General features: G+C 45.5%; 1 protein-coding gene and 1 long non-coding RNA gene across 9 annotated transcripts in view; one reads left to right on the top strand and one right to left on the bottom strand.

Annotated features, from left to right (window-relative positions):
* Positions 1–12,421, top strand: part of LOC104996294 — a 116,194-nt gene that overhangs the window by 21,719 nt on the left and 82,054 nt on the right. The gene's annotated exons all lie outside the window — the stretch shown is intronic.
* Positions 1–12,421, bottom strand: part of AFAP1L1 (actin filament associated protein 1-like 1) — a 77,311-nt gene that overhangs the window by 19,305 nt on the left and 45,585 nt on the right. For both annotated transcript variants that reach the window (XM_010850511.1, XM_010850513.1), the window contains 8 exons: positions 10,429–10,608; positions 8,433–8,525; positions 6,301–6,382; positions 5,914–6,063; positions 4,405–4,616; positions 2,156–2,301; positions 1,428–1,500; positions 37–148 (listed from right to left, as the gene is read on the bottom strand). In XM_010850511.1, coding sequence (XP_010848813.1) covers positions 37–148; positions 1,428–1,500; positions 2,156–2,301; positions 4,405–4,616; positions 5,914–6,063; positions 6,301–6,382; positions 8,433–8,525; positions 10,429–10,608 — 1,048 coding nt within the window. The remainder of the gene's footprint in view (positions 1–36; positions 149–1,427; positions 1,501–2,155; positions 2,302–4,404; positions 4,617–5,913; positions 6,064–6,300; positions 6,383–8,432; positions 8,526–10,428; positions 10,609–12,421) is intronic.

Here is a 12,421-nt window from a genome sequence, read left to right as displayed (position 1 = left end):
ATTCCCCTCCCTTCCTCCCTTGCACACAGAACTTACTGGAGGCGTGGCGCTTGACTTTGACCTGTGGGTCCACCCGATGGGACTTCTCACTGCAGGTGGAGGCGTGGCGCTTGACCTGGGTTCCAGGGGGACGCTCAGGCTCCTCGTCCTAGGTGGGAGACGGAAGGAGAAGATAAAGCATGGGTGGGCTCTGAGCCCTCAGTGATGTGCACTTGATGGCTGAGTGCTGCCTGACCTCTGAGGTCTTGGCCTTACATTTTTAGTTGTGTGCAGTCTTCAGCAGTCTATAAACCACTTGCACTGGCAGTGTTACTTGATCCTCATACCTTCCTAAAGGCAACCCTAAACTGGAATTTCTGCTGAGTGGAAAATTAGGAAGTCTCAAAAGACTTTGGGTGACCATATTTGATTTACCATAGATAATTTTGTCAGTACATCAATTGGATGTATAAATTTTCTGAATTGCTAAAATAAAGTCTTAAGTTAAAAAAAGTCAAAGTTGAGATCAGCCAGTGATAGAAGTGGCATAACTTAATAGACTGGCTATACATTTTCACATGAAAGAGTAGTGAGAACACTCAACATCTTGTCAAAGCTCAGGAAACCATGAGTGGAATATAATAGTCATATAATAATGATATTGATAATAGCAGTATTATTTACCCTCATTATAAGACCTTCCAGTGTTTAGGTACTGTGCTGAGCTTTTTCCATAAAGTATTTCATTTAGTTCTTGAAAGACCTAGAGGTAAGAGCTCAGATGGTCACCTAGCACTGTCCAGGGCAGGGGTCCTGGCCTGCAGACACATCTGCTTTCCTTGGCACCTTGATTCCCTCTCTCTGTGCATGAGCTGTGAGGCCTGACTCACCAAACAATGCCTAGTCAGAATGTGGTCCTCTTGCTCTCCCGTGGCAGGAGGAGGCACAGGGCAGATTGTGGAGCAGTATGGGTCATGTGATGGCTACAGAGGCCTTACTGTAAGTTAATAAGCTGGCGTCTTCTTGGTTTAGTGAGCAAGACAGAGAGATTGTCCTGGGAACTGAAGCCCAGACTGTGGATGCCACCAGGTAAAGGGCTGTGGGGGCAGCCACTCAGTTATCATCCACCTGAGACAACTACTGAATCAGTCAGTTCACAGAGCTGTAACAGGGGTGGAGAGCCCCAGCCTGCTCAGACTGGAGCAGTGCTCTGTACCTTGCAGAGCCCTCTCTTCTTCCTGGCTAGGGGCTCTTTCCTCCACACTGCCCAGCCTCCTGTTCCAGAGATTCTCCCAAGCCACAGTCTGGGGCAAGAAGGTCCCCTCTCCCCTACCTTCCAGGTGCTGGTTAAACAGAAATGATTTCTCTGAGGCAAAGGAATAGGGAAGGAGAGGGGGAGAGCTAATAAGTGGCTTTGCCATGTCCCCCAAAGAACCAAGGGACCATACCTGCATCTTTTCATAAGGAACATCATCATAGACTCGGGGCTCAGGCCACTGATCCTGGCAGGATCTTGCATATCTAGAAAATACAAGGGATGATGATGATGATGTGACAATGATACTTATGCAGTTTACAGTGCTTTCCTGTCCACTTATTTGATTCTGGCAGCAGCTTTTAATGGAGGTCAGAAAGTTAGTGATAGCAGCCATGCCAGGCAGCACTGTGCCACTGATGTGTTTAGAGCTTATAGGCAGGGATGCATGGGATTCTCACAATCCAGGAAGCAGGTTATTCATCACCTCCATTCTGTACGTGAGAAAACAGAGGATCCAGGCTGGCAAGCAACCAACCCACCCAAGCTGTTGCTCATGATAGAGCCGTAATTCGAAGCTGGCACTTATAATGCAAACTCTGCAGATGAGCCTCATGCCTGCCCAGAGGCTCAAGGGTATGGGGACCCTAAATTTCTATGGCATGAGAGCAGAGCCCAGGCCATGGTCCAAAAGAGCTTCTCCTTTCTGGCTCATTCCATCCACAGCATCCTCAACCCTGAGCCTCCTCCTTTAACCAGCTTCTCTCCTCCTGCTGGAAGAGGAAGGCACCCACTCTGACTTCCCAAGGAAGCAGTCTTTCTCAGCCCATCCTCCCTTCCCTCCCAATCCGCCTCTGAGAGGGAGCTGGGATAGGAAAGGTTGTAGGCAGCTTTGGGGGGCTGTGGGGTACTGGCCCTTACAAGAAGGAGTTGCGCCCTGCACTGACGATGCTGGTTAGGGTCTCCACATCCACATAGTCATAGTGCAATGCTTCGGGAGTGACTTTGGAGCCCATCTCCACTAGCAGCAGCCCAAGCCAGCGGCCCATGTCCTCTGAGCAGCTTGCCTGAGGGAGAGAAGGCATAAGCTGAGTTCACTGTGGCACATTCAGGGTCTCTGGCTACCCACTCACTTCAGCCAAACCCATATACGTATAGTATCTGTTTGGACCCAATACCTAGGGATCCAAGAGGAGCAAGACTAGAACACTCATCCAGAAAACCAAGTTTTCTGGGTAAGAAATAGAGACTCCCTCCCCAACTATCTCTTTAAAACATATAACCTCACTCATTATCCTCAGAGCCTTCCAGACCGATTGGATAGGAAAACAAAATTTAGGTGTTCTCTGAATTTTTTTTTAATATTTGCTTTTTATTAAATGAGGCCATTTATCACATAACCCACATGTTTTTCTTGTATCATAAATGCCAATTATATATAATATTGTATACAGGAGAATCTCTAAGAAGTTGCTGGTCAACTAAACACATGTTTTTATTTAAAGAACATTATCATAAAATAAAATATATAATATATATATTAGAAAACCTATGAATTTTTGCCTAACTAAAAAAGTTATGACAGTTTGATTCCACCTGTTTGACTTAGTATGAATAGAATGCTAGATTTCTAATTTTAAAAAATAAGATATGCAACAAGCAACAAAGATTTGCTGTAAACTACAGTCAATATCTTGCAATAACCTGTAATGGAAAATAATTTCAAAAATAATATATGTGTATATATAATTGAATCACACACAAAAAGAATTCTACTTTTTGAAATTTAGGAATGTTTATCTTTTTGCCAGTTTTTCTAAATATTCTATGGACATCTAATAACAACATATGAGATGCAGACTTTTAAATATATTTGTGTAGGATATAAGATTAATATAAGTTAATGTAAATAGAAATCTATTATGTTTAAATTACTAATGACATCATTCAAGATGCTCCTATTCTTATTTTTTTTGCACTTGATAAATACTCTCAGAGAAATGTTAAAGAGCATCATCATAAAATCAAGTTAGCACACAAAAACTAGAAACTTGAATTTAAAAAGCATAGTTTTTGCCAGAAAGCTCTTTGTGAAGAGAAAGGGAAAGCTTTTTCTGAAGAAAAGTAAAAGACCCATCTCAAGCTATCAAAAGTAGAAGTGACTTACAGAATCAATATTTCCTTACATTTAATAACTGAGAGAGGCAGTGGGTACTGGGCAAAGAAAACAATACCAAGAGGCTGGGTCTTAGTTGTAGGAAAAAAACCAAGAGGCCATCAGTCCTCTGTGGAGCTTCAGGTGAAGCATGTGACTGCCCTGGCCTCAGTTTCCTTATCTGTAATATGAGGGGGTAGTTTTTAGGTTTTCCTCCAGTTATATTTTAAATTTCTAAATAGCTGAAGGATTGACACGTAAAGAGAGATTCAGTGTATTCTGTATGACCCCAGAGAGGAGGCCTGGTGTCAGTGGGTAGTTAGGAAAAATGAGTGGGTGAAATGAAATCACATTGTCAGTCAGCCATTTGTCCAACAGATGTTAATTGAGTCCTTACTGTCCCTCATTGAGCCCAATACTGTCCAGCCCAGGATTGCTGGATATCAGGCTGGGTTCTGGAAAAACAAAAATATGCAGAACAGGTGTAGTTGCTTCCCACACAGAGTTTTAAGATTTCAACTCAATATGGAGAGAATCTTTGTAAAAATTTAGTTGCTTGGTGGGAGGAGCAATGGTTTATCTGAGATGAACAGTCACTGGTGGGAAGTAAATTGTAGAGAGGTTTCCAAAATTAGATCAGAGTTAGACTAGATGCCTTTCAGGCTTGGGACTATATTTATAAGGTAGAATAAACAAACCTTGGGTCTAGGGTTGCCAAATTTAACAAATAAAAATGCACAATTCTCTTAAATTTGAATTTCAGATAAACAATAGTTTATTAGCATAGGTATGTCGCAAATATGGGATATACTTGTACTAAAAAGAATTAGTTATCGTTTATCTGAAATTCACATTTAAGTGGGTGTTCTATAGTTTAACCGGCTACTTGGCGACAGTTGGCTCATTTTCCCTCTTCCTTAGTCCCTGTAATGTCAATAAGGTCCCCTGGACAAAAGCCAACCTCCAGGCCAGAGCTCCTCTTAGCTCCCACCCCTAAGCTATTTTCTCTTCTCACCTCTAAGATAGCGACCTCCTGCCGGTTGTGTAGGATCCTGAAGGCAAATGGGTGTCTGGGCCCAAAGCCTGGGGCCACCTCACAACCGCGGAGGGCAATGGCGTTCATGTGGGTCCGCAGGTCTGTGCGGTCCTTATGGAAATACAAGGTGTTGCACTTCAGGCGGCACCAGCGTTCCTTCCATCCGTGGTTCACCAGCACATTCAGATAACCTGGGAGGGAGAGACCAGCGATGCGACCTCCTGACAGTCCTGGGGGATACAAGTCAGGGTGCAGGGACAGAGGGCCTGGGTAACTCTTGTACTCTAGCTGGAGAGAAAGGCCTTCTGGGTCCTGAGTCAGCTCATTCCTGGTCTGTGACCTCAGGTTTCAGTTTGTTATCTGTGAACAGGGGACTGATAATCATATTTGTACATACCTGCACAGCCTTCAGACCGTACCAACCTTGATGAAAAGGACAGAACTACTATATATAATGAATGAAAGACACAACTCTTCCTTCTGCCTTTCCGCCTAAAATAGCAAAAACTAATCGCGGAGGACAGAAAACAATGGCTGATGCTGACACCTGGTGGCAGATGTGGGAACAAAAAACATGTAGCCAGGATGAAGAATTGTCCAGGTTCGATGCACGATGCTGGATGCTTGGGGCTGGTGCACTGGACGGCCCAGAGGGTTGGTATGGGGAGGGAGGAGGGAGGAGGGAGGAGGGTTCGGGATGGGGAACACGATGTATACCTGTGGCGGATTCATTTTGATATTTGGCAAAACTAATACAATTATGTAAAGATTAAAAATAAAATAAAATTAAACAAGAAAAAAAAATAAAAAATAAAAACAAGTGAGGGGCAGGCTGGTGGCTGATGACTTTAGAATTCCCTTTAATGTTTTAGGTCTTAATTTATTTTTTACCATAACAGTGTCCTCGTCCACTTACAAAATATTTCTTTATATCCATGTTCTTTATATATAATGTTCTTTCCAGGTTAGCAGAATATTATCGTTTACCTAAAACACATGATTTTTTTTATTGGATTCCAGTACATGGAACAATGGGTTTAGATGAACAATGTTTCTTTTCTTTCAAACTACTTTTAATTCGCATTTTATGTGTTTACAATAAAGTCCTTAAATATTTTTATTCAAGAAATATCCTTGTAAGACTGGACCATAACTCAAACACTTGGTATATTATATTATATACTGGGAAGTTAAGATACTCTCCTCTTGTCATAGTAGAGGAAACTGAGGCCCAGAGATGGGCAGTGATTGGCACGAATGTCATAGGGAGCATAGAAATAGGACAGTTGGTTGACTTTTCCTTCTGTTAGGTGTCAGGGCCTCATGGAGGAGAAGTGGTGGATGGGCATGGATTATTGATGGAGTGGGGGGTTAGTCGTCTAGGAGGATTCTATCCTCTGCCTTAGGAATGAGGTAGATTAGGCCTGGAGGGTCTTCTGGCTTGGCCCCATCAACAGGGTCTGAATTCTCTGCATGCATGGTACCCACCACAGCACGGAACCTCCTCAGTAGAGGACGCCTGCACGTCATCAGCCAGTGCCTTCTTCTTAGAGAAGCTGATGATACGGGTGATCTTGCGGCCTGCAGCTCTGCTCATTGAACCCTTCAGCTCTGACAGGCTGCTCTTCTTCCCTTTGCCTGTTACCGTGGAGATGGGTTAGATGAGGGGAGGGAGCCCCAAGTTCCAGATCCACCTGCCCCTAGCCTTCCCCCCAGCCTTTGAATCTGCATACAAGGCCTAGCCCAGTATGGATAGTCCAGGTCACATCAGCTAGGTCTCCAGAATGGTCAGGACCTGATCTGCACTGCGTGTGCTCATGGCAAGGCCCCTCCCAGCTCTAGCATTTTCCCACCTGAGCCCCCAGAGGCTCCTACCATGTTCACGGCCCAGAGTGGAACAGCTGTCACCCATGCCTAGGCTGTCAGAATCCGAGGTCTGCTTCTCTTGGGACAGCCTCTGGGGAGGAACACAGACAGCCCCCTGTCAGAGGCACACTCAAAGTCTCCCTTTCTTGGTTCAGTCTCCCCTTGACCCCTGTACATGAGGATTAGCTAAAGAAATATTTGTCAGCAACTGTCATACTGGTATGAGGAGGACAGCTATGACTTAGGGTGGTTGTGTCTTCCATTTATTTGGAAGTGAGGAATTCAGTCTATTTGGGGAGTGAGAAATTCAGTATAATAGGCTGAGATTAGAATCCTGGGAGTTTGGACCATATTTGGTAGGTGATGGGGAGGTAAGAAGGTATTTAAGTGGGACAGTGGTGAAGTTGGTCTTGTAAGCCCCCCAGCTGCATCATGGGAGATGGACAAGGAGGGGGCAAGACTGGAAGCAAAAGGGGCAGTACGAATGTCATCCTGGGCAATGTGAGACTTGATAGGAGGGTGAGCCAAGCACTTGTGAGGATGAGGAAAAAGATGAGCTGGCATTTTCAAAACAGTCGTAACAGGACTCGGTGATCAGTAAATGTGAATGGTGATGAGAGAGGAATCCATTACAATTCTAGCTTGGATGAGAGAATGGCAAAGATACCACACATACACACACACCCCACCCCCACCCAGCCCATGGTAACAACTTCATGGTCAGCCAGCAGTATTTTTACTTATTATGCCAACTTTGGATCAGTCATTCATTCATTCCTATTAAGGAGTGGGGTAGAATAGTCAAGATGGGCCTTGGAAGAAATGATGTCTCTCCTTAGCTGTGGGGATATGGGAAAATCCTTTCATCTCTCCAAGCCTTCTCACTTGAATTACCCTCCTGTCAGTGGGCTGCTGTGAGGCACTAGGGAACTGGCACAAGTGAAATTGTGAGGCCAATTGTTAGAAATTGTCATTTCTAACATCTGTGTGATATGTGACTGTCCCACTTTAAGAAGCTAAACTGTGCCAGCCAGACTCAGGACAAGACTACAATGATACCTATCCACTTAAAAAGGTGAACTTACAGAGCTCTGAGGCCCCTAAACCTTTTCTGGGGATACCCCAGACCAGGCTCAGGGATGCTTTGCTATAAGCATAGTACTAGAAGGCAGGGGAAATGAGAGAGTCTGTGCATTCTCTCAAGTTTCCAAAGGTTGGAAAAATGGCAACTGTCAGAAATGGGACAGAACTGTCAAGTATAAAGAATCACCTCTGTAAATTGTGAAACAGAAGTTGTGGCTCCTGTTTGTTCTGTGATGATGTACAGATGTTAAGGTTTTCATCAAGATAGACAGCAAATATAAAGAAACACTGTGTGCACTTTGGAATTGGCTTGATGATGATGACAGCTCAATCACAGGAGTCTGTGGAGAGAGAGCCACCAGTAACACGTGCTCACTCCCACTCTTCTCCAGAAATGCCACCTGAACATTTTAGCTACCCTCCTGCTGTACACTCAGCCACCGGTCGGCTGGCTGGGTGTGATCAGCTGGCTCTGTTCTTATTATGTGTGACTTTGGGCAAATATCTTTTTGCCATGGCTTCCTTTTCTGAAAATGCAGTTCATCAAAGAATTATAGAAATTAAATTCGGTACACACACACAAAGCATTTAGAACAGTGCTGGCCACAGTCACATTTTCTATAATGCTAGCCTTTATTATGTCGTGCGAGACCCTTATGTGGGGGTCTTAACCTCCCTTAGGATTTGGGGCTGAGTCCCATGATCACCCACAGCACCTAGTGAAACATAGGCTTTTTAGCATGTATTTGCCGGTGGCCTGATAGAATGAAACGACTGCTTCATTTATGTCCCAGTGGACACTCCTTGTCTGACTGACTGATTCCAATTTGGTGTTCATGGCTTGGTTCAAACGTGACCTCTTCCTGTCCTGGCAGGGTAGGCACTCCCTCCTCTGGCTTGTGCTGCACCTTGGACATGGGCATTCATGAATTCAGTAGACGTTTATTAAGTGCCTGGTCAATGTCTGGCTTCACCAGCAGCCTGCGCGTCCCTTGGGACAGAGCCTGTGCTGAGCTCCCACTGTCTGTCTCAGAGGGACCCTGTGAAGACAGAGGTACCTTGTCCAGGTCCGCCTTGCACAGGAGGACTGGGGATCTGGGCACGTCTGCCCCCTCAGTGCCCCCGACGGGTTTGCTGACCTCTCGGATGACCTGTGGAGAGGACACACACTGTGAGCAGGTGGCAGAGGTGCTGTGGAGACAGCAGCAAGAACGAGGCCCAGCAGAGCGGTTGGGATCACTGGGTGGGACACAGGTTGACATGGCCTCCTGCCCCATGTGTAGGGCACATCAGGATCTGAACAGGCTTTCTCCTGTGTCTGTCCCTTGAATTGAAAACGTAAGGAGCTGGGAGCCTAGAGGCTTGGCTTCTAGACCTGGCGCCATTACTAATTAGTTGCATGGCCTTGGCAAAGCCATGTCCCTGCTCTGGGATTTCATTTCCCCATCTGTAACACGGGGATGCTATGGGTCCTCTGCTACCTCCTTGGGGGTGTGAGGACCAGTGAGATGATGGGTGTGAAGGGCCATGTGTATGCCCCGCACAGGCATGAGGAACTCACTTCTGTGACATGTTGGAACTTTACAACAACCTGCAGAATAGCCAGGATTATTCTCTTCATTTCAAAGATGTGGAAACGGAGACCCCAAGGTACTCCCCTGAGGCCATGCAGCACAAGCATCCTGATCATGAAATAGTAACAGACCGCTGCTGCTCATCTGTCAGGTGGCTTTGCCTGGATTATCCCCTTGTATATCCCCATAGCAGCCTTGTGGGGTGGGGTACTTTGGTCCCCAAATTACAAATGAGGATGATGAGGCTCTGCCCTACTGTTTGCGCTAATTGGGGTACCAAGACAGGCCTCTTTAACTCCAAGTCTAGGACTTTTTCTTACCCAACCACAGTCCCTTAGGACAGAGCACTCCCCTCACCCCCACCCCAGCAGGCAGGTTGTCTCTCTTCCTTCCCCTCCTGAGACAAAGGCAGTAATGAGAATCAGTAAACATCCCAGTGGGAGAGCTGGTTATCACAGGAAGGAAGAGAGGATGGGGAGGGAGGGAATGGGGGCTTTGGTTTCTTTGTTCGGAAGATCAGAGGTGGAGAGGTCTGCTGTAAGGGCCTGGGGGTGAGGGCTTCACCATCACCGTCACAGTAGTTGCTGACAGTTACTGAGGACTTGCTGCCTGGCAGGCTCTATGTCAGGTACGCTCTAGAATGCTTACAAGAGCCATTTTATAGAGGCAGAATCTGAGGCACAGGGAAGTGAAGTCCTTTGCAGAAGATCACATAGTCAGTAAATGCTGCTTAGGTCCGGGACTTGAACTTAAGGTCTGTATAGCACCGAAGTCTTCCCTTGTCAACAGTATGCCATCCTGTCACCTTTGGGCTAGATTTCCTTAGATTTTCCTTGGAATTGGATTCACTTCCAATTCTGGTCCGAACCACTGGTGGTTGACCTTGGGTGAGTCACAGAAGCTCTTGTGCCTCAGCTTCCTCATCTATAAAATGGGGACAATATTAGTCCCACAGTGAATAGTAAATGAAGTCATGTGTATAAAGCTCTTACCACAATGCATGGCACAAAGTAAGTGCTCAGTGCATGGTAACTCTAATTGTTGTGTAAGATGCAGGAACTGGGTCATAGGTGGATCTTATAAGTATGCACATTTCATCTAAGATAAAGAATTTCTCCTTTATTAAAAAAAAAAGGATTAGCCTGTCTAATGATAAAATCAGCTTCTTTTATAGGAGGTCTTAAGCTCTCTATTCCTGGAGATGTACATTGCAGGTAGGATAAATGCACAGTAGGCATGTTAGGGGATTCACATAGCTAGAAGGAACATAGGTCTCTAGGCTGAGGTCTGTCTCCTGGAGATATCCGAGGCCCATTTCCACATAAAGCCCTAGCCATGTGAAAGGTACTGATCCTCTGAGCCAGGCCTGTTCTTCCAGTGACAGGGGCCCACCCCACTGAGGGCTGGGCCTGGGGAAGAGAGGAAGGAAGGGAGGGAGGGAGGGTGGAAGGGTGGGTGAAGGGCACAGGCCCTCCTGTACCTTCAGCCACTCCTCGGCCTGCTCCCGGCTCTGCAGGGCCAGCACCAGGACTTCAGTAGCCCCCTGGGAGAAGCGCAGCTCGTGCCTCTTGTGCCGGCTGTCCTTGGGCACATAGATGACACTGCAGACATCCAGCGCTAGCCTCAGATGCGGCTGCCGGTCCTTGGAGCTTTTGTAACACTGGACAGGAAGAGAAGGGGTTAGGGCCTCCTGGAGTGGAGAGTGGAGGGAGGAGACTGAAACTCAACCTACCCCAAAGAGACCTCCCCGCCCATCCCGACTGTGGGCACTGCATGAAGACAGGGCCTGTGACTGTTCACCACAGAGATGAAAAGCCTGGGAGGGGCATCTTTGGGAAAGCTCCAGATCTCAAGGGCTACTGAGCGGTCTCAAGGGTCACAACTACTTATTTAGGAAGAGGCAGGTTTTAGCACAATACCAGGAAGACCACTCTAGTCTAAAGAACCAGAGAAGAAACAGGCTGTCTTGGGAGGAAGCCAGCTCTCTGCTATTAATGGGCTACAAGGCAAGAATGTGGGAGAGAGTTATAGCAGAGATGGAGGGTTGGGCTTGGGAAGTCCATAGTTGATGAATAATGATTCTCACTTCCCAGTTCTTACTATGAGGCTCACATTACCTTGATACCAGAACCTGACAATGACATTAAAAAAAGGAAAGTCATAGGCTAATGTCTCTCGTAACATAGTTGTAAAAACTATAAACAAAATATTAGCATATAATATCCAGACATATAAAAACCATATTGCATAGAGATCAAACTTATTCTAAGAGTGCAAGAGTGGGTTATCGTTCAAAAACTAACCATGTAATTTATTGTAGGACCAGAAAAAAGGAGAAAAACCACATGTTTCAATAGAAGCAGAAAAAATATTTGATAAAATTCTGTATTCATTTGTAACATAAACTCTTAGAAAACTCTTAGAGGGAAACTTGCTTAATGTGATAATAAGGAATACCTACGAAAAAACCCCACAAGCAAACATTAGCCTTAATGGTACATTATTGAACTTTTTTTGAGATCTGGATTGAATACCTACCAAAAAACCCCACAAGCAAACATCAGCCTTAATGGTGAATTATTGAACTTTCCTTTGAGATCTGGATTGAGACAAATATGCCTACTCTCACCACTTCTATTTATATCACACTAGAGGTCCTTTGTTGTTCTTGTTTAGTCACTAAGTTGTGTCCAACTCTTTGTGACCCCATGGACTATAGCCCGCCAGGTCCTCTGTCCATGGGATTCTCCAAGCAAGAATACTGGAGTGGGTTGCCGCTTCCTTCTTCAGGGGATCTTCCTGACCCAGGGTTTGAATGTGCATCTCCTGCATTGGCAGGTGGATTCTTTACCACTGAGCCACCAGAGAATCTCCACTGGAGGTCATAGCCATTGCAGTAAGTCAAGAAAAAGAAGGCATAATGTGTGGAAAGAAGTATGTCATGATTCTTGGCCTGATTCTGACCTGGGATGAACTTTTCATTGCTCCAAGGTGAGAAGAGGTCATGTTTCAATGCATACATGTTTAGTAAGATGCCAGGCTTCAGCAATACGTGAACCGTGAACTTCCAGATGTTCAAGCTGGTTTTAGAAAAGGCAGAGGAACCAGAGATCAAATTTCCAACATCCGCTGGATCATGGAAAAAGCAAGAGAGTTCCAGAAAAGCATCTATTTCTGCTTTATTGACTATGCCAAAGCCTTTGACTGTGTGGACCACAATAAACTGTGGAAAATTCTGAAAGAGATGGGAATACCAGACCACCTGACCTGCCTCTTGAGAAATCTGTATGCAGGTCAGAAGCAACAGTGAGAACTGGACATGGAACAACAGACTGGTTCCAAATAGGAAAAGGAGTACATCAAGGCTGTATATTGTCACCCGGCTTATTTAACTTCTATGCAGAGTACGTCATGAGAAACACTGGGCTGGAAGAAGCACAAGCTGGAAATGAAGATTGCCGGGAGAAACATCA

Source organism: Bison bison, unplaced genomic scaffold (assembly GCF_000754665.1).
Source record: "Bison bison bison isolate TAMUID 2011002044 unplaced genomic scaffold, Bison_UMD1.0 scf7180017864291, whole genome shotgun sequence".
NCBI classification, from domain to species: domain Eukaryota; kingdom Metazoa; phylum Chordata; class Mammalia; order Artiodactyla; family Bovidae; genus Bison; species Bison bison.
This window is presented reverse-complemented; position numbering and strand designations above follow the sequence as displayed.